Source organism: Erigeron canadensis, chromosome 1 (assembly GCF_010389155.1).
Source record: "Erigeron canadensis isolate Cc75 chromosome 1, C_canadensis_v1, whole genome shotgun sequence".
In the NCBI taxonomy this organism is placed as follows: domain Eukaryota; kingdom Viridiplantae; phylum Streptophyta; class Magnoliopsida; order Asterales; family Asteraceae; genus Erigeron; species Erigeron canadensis.
Genome location: NC_057761.1, coordinates 6,492,196 through 6,506,402, shown reverse-complemented (window position 1 = coordinate 6,506,402; position 14,207 = coordinate 6,492,196). Strand labels below are relative to the sequence as shown.

The 14,207-nt window shown below is 34.8% G+C and overlaps 1 protein-coding gene across 1 annotated transcript; it reads left to right on the top strand.

The window, feature by feature from the left end:
- Nucleotides 1-2,647: 2,647 nt before the first annotated feature.
- On the top strand, nt 2,648-10,125 carry LOC122584710 (glutamate--tRNA ligase, chloroplastic/mitochondrial). The gene is made up of 13 exons (XM_043756757.1): nt 2,648-3,024; nt 3,117-3,235; nt 3,384-3,505; nt 4,121-4,303; nt 4,791-4,909; nt 4,998-5,046; nt 5,501-5,602; nt 5,827-5,929; nt 6,033-6,096; nt 6,333-6,447; nt 7,415-7,515; nt 9,391-9,547; nt 9,633-10,125. Exons 1-13 carry the CDS (start codon nt 2,711-2,713, stop codon nt 9,849-9,851), a joined length of 1,767 nt encoding a protein of 588 aa, XP_043612692.1. The 5' UTR covers nt 2,648-2,710; the 3' UTR covers nt 9,852-10,125.
- The last annotated feature ends 4,082 nt before the right edge of the window (nt 10,126-14,207 follow it).

Genomic DNA, 14,207 nt, shown 5'->3' with positions numbered 1-14,207 from the left:
CTAGACTTATTAAGTTGCCATGACACGTGCACGTTTAAGGGCCCAAACGTAAAAGATGTATATGTGATGGTTGTTTAGGTTGTGTAAACACCTAAACTATATGTGATGTGAAATCGAGCTCGTAAATTTGATGTGAAAGTGTTAAGATTTACCCGTACTTGCCCTAGCCCGATTAAGTGCGTTGATGTGGTTGCTTGGGTGGCTCCTTGCAACATTATTCAACGTGAAGAGTAATACGGGAGGTCTTACCAACCCCATTGTCATTGAACATACGGATTACTCCTGGATTGGCTTGCCATTCCTTAACGACATTGATGTACTACTGAATGGTGGTTCATCTAGTCGGGTGCGACTTATGTCACACTTAACGAGATGCATATGTTATATGAGATGCGTGACTTTTGTCACAATTATAAAGATGTTCAAATGTGATATGTGATGATGCAAAAGATGACTAGGCACATTTAGGATGACCCATCCTAATATGAAAGATGTTGATGCTATGATATGTATGTGAGATGATATGTTGATGATATGTGCCTTAACGACTTAATATGACTTTTATATAATGTTTTAAATGGACAAACGTTTTATAAACCATGTGTTATCTTACTTAGCTAATTCGTTAGCTAACACTTGCTCTTTTAAAATGTGTTGTGCCCTCAGGTCCAACAATAGTGAGCAGGTAGATGTGTGAAGATGTGAGGCATGGGTAAATGATCTTGAAGCTAGCTATAGATTACCCATAGTGGCTGCTCGCTTTAGACATTTGCTTTATGTTTAAATATTAATGACTTGTATTGATAATGTACTCGGTTGTTTAATGTTGGGCAACCGATAGATTTCCATTTAGACTTATTTTGATGATATGGCTAGTAACACCATTTAATGAATAAACCAAACAGATTTTACTGGTTTGGACTTTTAAAGTTAATTCCGCTTCTTTTAACGCCGTTAGGCAAAAGTTTTTGGAATTCCTTATTCTTAAATGTTGGGTGTTACAGATGGTCACCAACCGGTTCATCGTATGCGGTGTGGATGACGAAAAATCGAACGGTATGGTGCCGTGATGAAAAATGCAACGGGAAGCTACCGGAGCTCGATCTCATTGAATGGATGATCGGAAAAGCTAACAGAGACGACACTTGTGATTTCCACTGTAAGTTAATTCCTTTCTTTTACCGGAGCTGATTTTTTCTCCAGGGTATAAGGCTGTTTTTTTTTTAAAAAAAAATTTGTAAATATCGTGTGCAGTTCTTTTGAGTACGAGACTGATGCTATCGACCTATCAGCGCATATAGCGCATATGTCACCGAGTTCAAGTGGCGGTTGAAGACCTCATGATATATGAAAAGGAAGAAGAAAAGGGCAAAAAAAAATGAGAAAATAGTGTGTAAATTTAAATAATATGTGGTTCAGATCTATAAAGTTAATAAAGTTGTACATTATACCGAAAGTCATGTAAGTTGTACATTATGCATAAAGTCTTGTAAAAAACCAGTTAGTTTTTAGTATATAGGGTAAATGCCAAAGTCCAATCTTAATAGAATCCTTAACCAAACTTCTTATTAACATAAAATTTAAGGCAAGTATTTAATCAATGAAATTATTACTAATAAATAAGAGTTATAAAGTAATTTTTTTTGTTATGTGGTTGGCGAATTCGTAGGTTCAATTCCTACTGGATGCACGCCAATGGGACCCCCTAGAGTAAAATGGAATGGTATCAAGAGTCTTCTCTAAAGCACACATTGGAAATTTGTTTGCGGTCGAAATGGTATGGATATTAGAGGAAAATAACTTGTCAAACACACCTTGAAACTTTCCATCGATGCCTTCTTCAACCACCATTATGAATGCTTCCGACATAAGAGTGTTTTTTCTATAGCCATGACTGGAGCGTACCACATCCAACCATATTCAAACATCCAACCATATTCAAACATGTGCACTCCAAAAATGAGATAGAATGAAGAGAACTTTATCATGACCTTCATTTGTTTTTAATGTATGAAGCATGATGTGAAAAATGTATGGATGTTGTCATAATCAATGACTAGATATCAAGCAAGATATTCAAATTCGTACTTACTAAAATGCATACTATAATTAGGTGAGGCCCTTGCGATACATATATTATATATTATATGTATGTATTTCAATATAACAAATATTATGTTAAGAATATAATCTTATGAGGTGCCCGTGAGGGAAAGAGTTTCTCTCTCCCTCCTTTCTCTCCACCCTCTGCTCTCACCTCGAAGGCTCTTTCTCCTGGATCTTAGATCGGAGATTGAGCCTATGATTTTGAAATCTAAATCGAGTATTTGAGATTGAGGGTTTGAGATCGAGATTATTCTCATCCGATTAAAGATTCCACTCCGCCAATGCCTTTGAGTAAGGGTAAGGTCTCTCTGTATTATGCCTTCCCCGTATCCCGGCATAGCTTATGCCGGGATTGAGTACCATTGTGTTTAAATATGATTTTGAGAAAAAAAACCTCTTACTCTTGAAAATTTCTTAAAATTGTTAAAAGATTTTTGAACAAAGCATTTCTACATAGAGATTTAAAAATAAGCCCCTGTAACCTAGTCCAACCCCAAACACCCTATATCTACAATTCTATATACCTTGTCTTATCTTACTAGACTTTTTTATTACGTTTTTAATATACTGCAGTGTGCGTATGTTCTTTTTTGGGGGAATTTAGATGATGAAAATGGCTACTCTCTCCGGAATCGGAATCGGACTCAACATCGGAAACGGAACTCGAGCAGTTATTTCACCAACCACACATTCAAAATTCATACTCTCACATTCAAACTCAAATTTCATTCATTTTCATCATTCATTACACACAACCAAAACCAATTTGATCTCATCCGTTCCAAAAAGACGGACATTTTCGATATCCGCATCCGCCGATAGCGAAAAACAAGTTCGTGTTCGTTTCGCACCTTCTCCCACCGGTTATCTTCATGTTGGTGGTGCCAGAACTGCTCTTTTTAACTACCTTTACGCTAGGTAGGTGGTACTATGTGTGTGTGTGTGTGTATATATATAAGATTTTGAATTATTTAATATCATCATGGAATTAATGAAAGAATGGAAAATAGGTCTAAAGGGGGAAAGTTTATACTAAGAATTGAGGACACGGATTTGGAGAGATCAACTAAAGAATCCGAAGAAGCCGTGTTGCGTGACCTTGCTTGGCTTGGCCTTTCCTGGGATGAAGGTTTTGGATTTATAGAAAATATGTATCGTTTATTAGACATAGACGTATCGTTTAATCTTTAGTTGTGATTACTAAAAACGTATTTAGACGAATAATAGTTGGGAATGGAAACAAAGGATGTTATAAATCTTTTTGAGTGTCTATCTAGGTCCTGGAATCGGTGGTGATTATGGTCCGTATCGCCAGTCAGAAAGGAATGACATGTACAAACAATATGCTAACAAGCTTTTACAATCCGGTCAAGTATATCGATGCTTTTGCTCAAATGAGGTAACTATGTGTTGATCGTGGAATCATGAATGTAATTATCTCAAAGCGACTACCTATTTAAATATTTAGTTGAGTCACTGAGCAATCAACAATGCATAATGAGGTGATAATGGGTACAGTAGGTATGTAGTACAATAGTTTCACATAGATAGCATCCATTGGCCGAGTAGCAAGTGGCACTGTTATTAGGGTTTAGCTCCCCCATATTTGCTTATATCTCTTTGACACTTTGATAGCGTGTCATCAATATTTTTACTGCATAGGTCTACCCTTATGTTGCTGCAACCTGATGCGTTTATGCGTCTCACAGCCCTGTTTCTCATAGTCCCTGAGATACACATGTATTGATCATAAACTACAAAGGAGTAGGTTGTATATATCTAGACATTGTTTGCGGAATCTCAAATCTAGGTTGTAGTGATCATTTACCCCTATAATCATATCTAGTAGTTTCTTTTATCTAAACTTGTTAGTCTGTGTGACACTGAGGCTTAGCTTTATACTTTCTATATGTTAGACGATTTATTCTCCTCCATCATTTCTTTCTATGTTGGCTTTATGAGCATTTGGTTGATATTTATATGTTATGTCATTATGTGCTATGAAATTTGTTAGGAACTTGAGCAAATGAAAGAGATAGCAAAGGAAAAGCAGCTACCTCCTGTATATACAGGAAAGTGGGCCACCGCTTCAGACGAAGAAGTTCAACAAGAGTTAGCGAAGGGAACCCCGTATACTTACAGATTCCGGGTGCCTAAGGAAGGGAGCTTAAAAATCAATGATTTAATCAGAGGAGAGGTAATTTATATATGTGCAAAAGCTAATTGATCGGCTACTGGATGTTGAAATTTAGACACATTACATTCTTCACCAATCTAGAATTTATATTTTGAAGTCATTTTATATTTTCATAGTTTCATGTCTATTAAAGTTGGTACTTCCAGAACTGATACTGATCACTAGATTGTTATTTTCTGTGATTCTGTATTATGCATATTGATCTCTTGTTGTATGGCAAAATATGGTTAATGGCTGATGTACCCACTTTAAAATAAATTAAAAGCAATTAGTTTTGAATCCCATTTATACATATCATATAAATAATTTACTTAGGTCCTAGACTCTGTAATTGTTCACGCTGTCTTCTTTGCTGCACGAAACCAGTTGCTGAACATATTTATTGTTCAGTATTACATAATCATTTTCAAAGCACACAAATCTTGCCATGCCACATATGGATCATTCCTGTGGTTAGGCTGTTAATATGTTTGATAATGCTGTATAGGTTAGCTGGAATCTAGACACACTTGGGGATTTTGTAGTTATGAGGAGTAATGGACAACCAGTATATAATTTTTGCGTCACTGTTGATGATGCTACCATGGCTATCACACATGTAATAAGGTAATCTGATGACCATGTAGTACAACACCACCATTTCATTTTAGTTGGCTGTTTATATATGACATCTTTTAAAACACTTGGGTTTTAGGGCAGAAGAGCATTTACCTAATACCCTGAGACAGGCGTTGATCTATAAGGTAAATATTTTATGTTGCCATTTTCGGAGGGGGAAAAAATACAGGGATGGGTTACTAGGTCAAAACAGGCCTGGTTGGGTTAACCTACAACATATTTATCCACATGTTTTGATCTGGTTTCTTATATAAATATATGTGTTTAAATGTTTTAAAAAATACATTATTTCATAATAGTGTAGAAAATGTAAATGGGATACTTTATGGGGTCTTATGCATTAAGAATACACTTTGAAGTTTGGATAACTTACGATCTGTTTGACGTGCTTCCTTATTGCTAAGTCTTTTAATAATACCCATTTCACCTGTTACTTCATTAGAGATTAAACATAACCCGAATTGACCCATAAGTAAATGGGTAGAAGTTGCCACTTCTAAATTTTTTTTTGTCTGTAAATTTACTCTTGGCAGTACTAACGTACTATCATTCTTTACATTATATTTTTTCTTTTTGTAGGCCCTGGGCTTCCCGATGCCTTCTTTTGCACACGTTTCGTTGATTCTTGCCCCTGATCGAAGCAAACTGTCCAAACGACATGGCGCTACTTCAGTAGGGCAGGTAGTTGCTAATCTACATTTCAATTATTTTATATCAATGAAACCTCTTAAGTGCCATCTTCTCATGTGTGGTAATAGATATTAGACTGACGTGCTTATTAGTCTTGCACTCTTACCAGGGGTATAAAGTCAAAAAAATTGGTCATTGGGATGTCTAGCGGACCACCATCTTTGTGATACATATATTTTATAGCTTCCATTTTTATAACCTTTTGACCTTCACAGTTTAGGGAAATGGGATATTTGCCTCAAGCAATCGTGAATTATCTAGCATTGTTAGGTTGGAGTGATGGGACTAATGCTGAATTTTTTACACTAGAGCAACTGGGTTAGTGTCTCTTATCTGGTTTTATGCACATTATATCTACCTTATGATTATACTTTATTAAAGTCACTAGTTTTGGTCTTTATATAGTTTTTTTTTGTTTCAGTTGAAAAATTCTCCATCGACCGTGTTAACAAAAGTGGTGCCATATTTGATTCAACGAAATTGAGGTAACCAGTGTCTATTCTCACTAATCAAATAATTTTTATATTTGAAATTCATCCTTTTAGATAACCTTGGAATAGTCCAGAATTGTTGCTATAGCTGACTTTTTTCCCATCTTATGTCCTTTAACACAAATGGCTTACTTGTTGATTAGTTGATATGTGTGGATGATTTCTATATTCTTCCTAACGGTGTCTTCTTTCAAATATTCATAGCTATTGTATTGTTTTAAAAAAATTAGGTGGATGAATGGGCAGCACTTGAAAGCTCTTCCAATGGAAGAGTTGATAAAAACTGTCGGTACGCAATGGAGGAGTGCTGGCATCCTCAATGAATCAGAAGGGCCCTTTATAGAAGTAAGACCTCTGTTATTCATTGCAATTTCCTTTTAACGGTTTTAACTAGTCATACTTATGCATCTGAATATGTATTGGTGCCTTTGGTGACTGACAAAAGCAACTAGGGTGCTTGTCTTTTTTCTCAACCAAAGTTAACTGACGATGCATACGCTACAAGATTTACCATTAAGTGATCACTTACCTAATAGTATTGAGATGAACAATATGATAATACCTGGAGATTTGAAGTCCAAACCGTAGAAGCAAAAAAAAAAAAAAAATTTTTTTACTCACTTGTGGCTGCAGAGGTTTCACCCGTGATGACTCCGGTTTACCCGCAAAGCTGGTGGTTGCCCTGACTCCCTGGGATTAGTGGGCTCACAAAGTGGGTCAGATACCTAGGTTAACCAAAAATACATATATAATAATAGAAATGAGAAGGTTTTGAAACATCACTTTAATCTTGAGCAATCCCACTCAAAATTAGCAGCACCCATTGCAGTCGGCACAGACTAATGGTGGCAATATTGACCCATGTGCCTATGAATTTGTCGATTGTATTTAAAAACGGTTTAAACGGATCGAATATGGTGAAAGATGCTTGAAAGTATGCTCTCTTATGTAGCCTTTATGCGAAAGAAGACCTGTGATGCACTGATACTTGATACTTAACCACATTCTTTGCAAAAGTATGACCTGTATATATTTGTATTGACTGATAGTCTGATTCTGATACTATACATTTGAAACTATTTGTAAGAAGAAAATAACCACTTATTGAGTTTCTAACTTTTCTATATTTTTCTGGCAAACAAATTTGTAATTAGCATGGGACTAGTAGATGAGTTGGTCTCAAATATAAGTGCAAACTGACAAATCTTGGCCTAAAGGTCCTTTACCTAATATTTTGCGAGTCTTCCATGTACACGATGTGCTATCCTATATGTTTTCCATTGATAGTTTTATGATTTTTTCTTGTATACAGGATGCTTTTAAGCTCCTGGAAGGTGGGATTGATGTGATAACAGATGCAGAAAAGTTACTCTCAGACTTGCTATCTTATCCATTCCATGCTACTCTATCAAGGTACTTGCTGAACTTTGTTACTGCGCTCAAGATTTGGAAGGGAAAGGGAAAAGCCAAAAAAATGTGTTCTCGAGTTCTTCGTTTTGCTTCTCTTTAACTCAAGTAGTCAAATGAAAACATTATACTTTTCTTTTTTCCTTCTCTCCTTTTACTTAACTCTTCATTTTTCTCTAACATTGTGAAGACAACATATGTGCATTTGAGTATCTGACTTCTGAAGCTGATCTATCTGTGTTTTGAAGGTGAAAAGTGTTTAATATAACCTAGTTTGAGTCCTTGCTAGACCATAGTATTCAAGTTACCAGTAGGATAGTTCTGCAATCTCTAAGTGGGATTTCTAGTCATCTAACTTTTGGATCTACTGGCATCATTCCTCCACCACAAATGCTTGTGGGACCACTCACTACTGTGGATGACTTTTGTTAGATATAGGTCATTGGTTGTTTCCAACTCCATAGGGTGGTACTGGTATCCAAACGCAGGTGCTCATTGCCTTGGGGCTGGTCCTTGGGGAAGGGTCCACTGGGTCCAAAGGACCACGTGGTCAGGGTTTCTCCGCCTATCTAAACCATTTTTGATTGGAAAAACCAGTGAACTTAATGTCGTACCTAAATATCTTAACATTTATCCTGTATGTTATTACCCCCAACTCAGTATCCCCCTAGGTCTCTTGTTTAGGTTGACTAAGTTTTTGTATCATGTACTCAAATTGAGGTGAATAGATGAAGTAGCTGACAGTCCATGTTTTTCTCTTGGCGTACACTGTAATTGTTATAGATCTCCTTATGAACATTTTTTAAGTTCCACCAAGTTTCTTCTAGATTGGGATCATTTCTGATGGTAATTAGGCTCAAGAAAAAATGGATGAAAAGAAGCAGAACACTGTTCTTATAGCACTATGATAAAATATCACTTTTTGAGCTTTAAAACGTGCAAGATATTCATGTAACCTTTTAATTGTATGAAGAACTGGACCTTGACATGGAACATTATTTGGAACCAACAATCGCATTATCAAAAACCTGTATCATTTTACTGGCACACGTACAAGACATTTAGACTTGTAAATCTCTTCTCTCTCTCCCTTTTTCTTTGGTTCGGCCGTAGCTACAAAACCCAAAGGGTTTTCGGTTTTTAGGGTTTCGACATTAAGGGGATTACACAACGGGTTTGTGAGTTCGTGATCGGGTACTAGCATATATGATAGGGGTGTTAAGTGTGCGATCGTAGAGGGGTTTTACTTTAAACCCTAACTAATAATAATCATATTATTATTAATATTATTGGAAACTTACGCTAAAAGGTACATATCCGATTCATAGTTTGTTAATTAATATTATTGCATATACGTTTCCTTCCGTTGCGTACTCGTGTTTGTTATATGGTTTATGTGCATGAATCCTAGCCTAGTGGTACCCGTCACCCATGATGCTTAGGACCCATAGGGGAAGTCTTAAATGACGAGGGTTCGATCCTTGGGGATGCCCATATCATGTGGGAATTAAGTGAAGGTGTTTCACCGGCACACAAAGCCTTACGGGGTGGTATAGGTGGGTATCCAAGCTAAGGGATACTGGGGGCAGGGTCCCTTCCTTCAACCTTTTTTTTTTCACTCATATTACTATGTTGTCTGTATTTGAAAACAGATATCATATTTCGGCCTTCTATTTCTCCATATACAAATTGTACAATGTGATCTAAGATTTCACCACTTTGTCACCGCAGCTATCGTATCTGACAAATATGTGTTTTACTAAATAGGTTTTTCATGTTATCAATATGGCAATATCCAATATTTAGAGGTCAACTTGAAGTAGGATCAGAGCTAGATTGTTATGTGACATATTTGTAACTAAAAGCGTGTGGCATTGGCAGTTCTGAAGGTAGAGAAATCATAGCAGACGGTCTTCCTGTGGTTGCAGAAAGCCTGTTAGCTGCATATGATAGTGGTGAGCTTTTGGGTGCACTTGAGGAAGGAAAATCAGGGTGGCAGAAGTGGGTTAAAGCCTTTGGGAAATCATTAAAACGCAAGGTTAGATTATATAGTATAGCAGCAATTGGTCTTATGGATTTTGATTAATTTTTTTTTCTAACAGTAAATTTGATGTGAATGGTAGGGTAAAGGTTTGTTCATGCCCCTTCGAGTTTTGCTGACAGGAAAACTTCATGGGCCTGACATGGGGGAAAGCATAGTTCTTATCCACAGAGCTGGGACAAGTGGCGTTGTAAACCCTGAAGTTGGATTCGCTACATTAGAAGAACGACTTAAATCATTAAAAGAAGTCAACTGGGAAGCCTATAGCATGGCGGAGCCTGCTACCGTAGCTTCTCACTGAAGTATGGCAGTTATGCACTTATGCATGATTTTGTGAGAGATGGCTTGTTTAGGCATGCAACCAAGTAATTCAGATTTTGTAGAATATAGTCATCATTTCATTTGTTTCTTAGTTTATAGGATATCAAACGCATTGGTTACATAAAGGCATTGTTTTATATTTTTAGCCGGCTTTGAAGCTAAAGAGGGTTCAATTTCTCCCTCTTTTGTAAAAATTCTTAAGTTCTTCGATTCCTTACTTTCAATATGTAATGCTATTTATACCACTTCTACTACACAGGTGCTTGGATTTTATATGATGATCTCTGTTACAGTTACACTTACATACTATAGTTCTTACACACATACTATAGTTCATATTCCTATCCCTGCATTCCTTCTTATTAGTCTATATATTATGCTTGAATGATTTTATTCTTAAATATTTATATAATTTACATGCTTGTGTGTTCTTTTTCTTTCCTGGCATATACTGTATATTTGCATACACTCTTCACTCTCTTACCACGCACACAGCATGTGGCATGCCTACATGTCCACACCCACCTACATATTCATGTCAACGTCATTGCCAAATGGAACTGGGATTGCAACTGTACAGGATCATGTACGGGATCACTATTCGCTTTGTCCCAAAAATTTGGTCCTATGGGGATAGGCTTGTTCCGAAATGCTTTGGTATGATAGTGTACTTCGGTATGGTGTAGAATACATAATAGAGCTAGTACTTGATTTTTGTTTCTATGTAACTGAATCGAGGTATGTAGAATTACTTATCTTTGTCTATTGTGAAATCCTGTTGTGTTTTTGACTAGTTATTTGTTTTGTATTTGTTGAACTATCTTAGAAACAAGGACCCTTCACAAAAAAAATAAATAAATAAATAAAAATAAATATTCTGGGAAGCAGCTTAGAGATCAATAGATCATATATTGGCTATATGGAGATCTTGGCTATGTGGAGATCCTACCTTACCTGATTTGTACAGATTTGATAATGAGATTTTTTACCAGATTAAGGGAGTATTGACGTTATACCGGCATTTGAATGGGTTATATGGGCTATATGCCTATATGACTGGCAGTGTGTTCGGAGTACACGTGTTATACAAAAATTTGAATGAGATGGGTTATATGATTGGCAATGTAACCCTCTTAAGAAAAGACCCGATCAACATGGTTATTAGGTTGGTGCCATTTGAGAGGTCCATCCAATTGCTTGAATGATGGATGAGATGGATCCAGATTTTGTTCATGCTATTGCGGGTGCGCTAATAAAGGCAGGGGAGAAATTACATTTGAGAGGTGAGAACCATTAGTGTGCCTAATATCATTTTAGCTCAAGTGTAATCGAGTGTTGGTCCATAATTTCCTTTTCGGAAGAAGAGGAAATAAATAGCCTTATATCACGATCCATTCGAGTCAATCATGGTCTACATCTAATTGAATTTTTTTAAAGAAAAAATAAACTATGAAGAAGCAGTGACGAAATATAACAATAATTTTGAAGACTGTCGTCAAATCATTATTAATTTTACCCACTAATTGTGCATACGTTGAGCAGGGTCGGGCCTGGGGGGTGGGCCCGGTGGGCGACAGCCCGTAGCATCACAATTGGAACGACCATCAAGTTACAGATTTAGGTTTTCAAGTTATGTTATACTGGATTTATTTAGGCAGCTAAATATGTTGTATTATGTTTATTTAGATATCAAAGCTATGATATGTTAGTCATAGAAGGCAAAATTGAGTAAAACAAATCTTCTATAATGCTTTAATGGGGGTCGGGGAATCCGAAATTGCAGTCGACAGGAGAGAGACGAAGCTTCAAAACACAACCACATGTTAGTTTTTAACATTTTCATTTGCAACCCTCTAATTTTCAAACATTTCAAGATAAACTTTTAGTTTTTAAAACTCTTTTATATTTCAACCTTGTATTTTATCTTATCTTGTTTTTGACATAAAAATACTTCTAATACACAATGAAATTATAAAATAATAAACCAATATTTTTGAATAATAACATATTATATTTAAAAAGCCCTTTATTGTAGGCCTTTCTTCTGTTATCGTCTATAAAAATTTTGAAAATCAATACCAAGATAAAACTTTTTAAGGTGACAAGACTTATAGGGGTAACATATCACATATGTCATCTCAATAAGTGTGGATCAATGAGAAGATATGTTTGACTTTTTACAAACAGATGAAGTTTTTAAAAGTGACATATGTCGTCCTAACATATATATCTAGTCAAATTAAATTTCTTTAGAAATGCAAAACCCCTTTTATGTACTACCTTTATCGATGATAATACACACAATATACATGATTTTTTTTTTGAACATATAGTATACATGATGTAGTTAATATTTTGAGTTTAAAGTTTAAAATGTGTACAAATGGGATCGACCTTAAATATTACACAACCATTCCGTCACTATCACTTGTTACTGATTTTTTTCAAGTGAATTTCAAGATAGTAATAAACATAAGCCTATAACTTTTTTAATACTCTAACATCAAATTAGATCATTTATCAGGAGTGCATATATTAATGATCTTTATATTTTTGTCGTTATTATAATATAATAATAATGGGTAAGGATCAGGAGCTTAAATCGTCTGATCTTTTTCACTAGGCTTGATCTTTTTCACTAGGCCTAAATCGTCAACATAAAAACTTGTCGGATGGCATGTCACCATAGAAATCAAGTGCTACTGACTAATTTTATACTCCTAATAATATACCTAATTATGTTAATCCTATTATATCTTCAAATCATTTATTTACTCATCAATTATTATCTTAACTATTTCATCATATGTCTCTAGTGATGGTAATCATCATATATATATATATATAGAATCACTGTAACTATAATATATCACTATTCTATATCTCATTCTTGTGTTAGTTTAACTATTTTAGTAACAGTTGATGTAAAATGTAATGTTTGTTTACAAATTTTTGTTTCTAAACTTTTAATCTCTTATTAAATTAAGGAAAAATAACTTCCAATGCCGTCTTCTACGGGTTTTGGGTCCCAATACCGTCTTCGACGGTTTATGGGGGAGGTTGATATGTAGACAGCCTTACCCCTACCAAAGGTAGAGAGGCTCCTTCCAGGTTCTACCATAGGTAGAAAAGGACCTCCAGCCTTGCTGAGCATTAGGATCGCACCCATGACCTTTGTTTTTAGAGACATGAGCTCCAACGACTGATCCAACCGAGTTGGTTTTCTTATTAAATTAAGGGATTTGCTATTGGGTGTCCATAGGGCATTGACTATTTACATTTAATTAAGTTAATAACTTTCATAATTGTAGAGTTCTAATATTGATTGCATTCAATGTAATTTACTATGACGAATTTACCCTTGATTGAATGTTACGTTCATGAGACTTCCGTCAATCTTATCTTTATTTGTGAATATTATTGATGTCAATATTAGACTAAACAAAATGGAGACCTCAGAATAATATATAGTTTTAACTGTTTTGATCGGATAAAAAATCTTATTCATATGTGACAACGCTTTTTTTTAATTGTATGTTATGTATATTAACCTTTATTCTTATTACTTTTATAAGTAGTACATAAGCATTAAAAAATTTCATTCAAACAAGTATGTATATATATCTAAAAGATAATAGAATTTATTTATAAATGACCAGGATTTGAAACGGAAAAAAAAATAACTAGGGTATAAAATCACCAAAATCAAATATTAAATATTTCTTGTATCTATTATTATAAAATATTCAACTTAATGATATTTTAGGGAGTAACCAACATACTTTTTTGCTAGAAACAATAAGAATAAATATCCGATCAAACCATTTAAAAATTAAAAATATGTTCTAATTTGAGGTCACTATTTTGTTTAGTGATATATTGATATGAAAAGGATTCGCGAATATAGATGGCCGAAGCTCGAAAGTTATGGCTGTAAGTTTGTAACATTTAATTAAGGGTAAATTTATCATAGTAAATTATATTGAATGCAATCAATATTAGAACTATACAATTATAAAAGTTATTAACTTAATTAAATGTAAATAGCCAATGCCCTATGGGCACTCAACAGCGAATCCCCTTAAATTAAACTGTTAATGTTTTTGTTTCTCAATCTTTACTGTTTGCAAGGCTAAAGGTTATTTTTACCGAACCTAAAATCAGTCTATTTTTAATTTGAGATAAAACAGTCTATATTTCAATATCTTTTATATAACATCATAGACAATTAACTGTGTTTTTCGAGTGTTATCTATACTATCTCATAAAAAAATAGCCCTTATATTTAAAGTTACATAGAGGAAAATGTATAAAATATCTTTATTGTTTATATTAC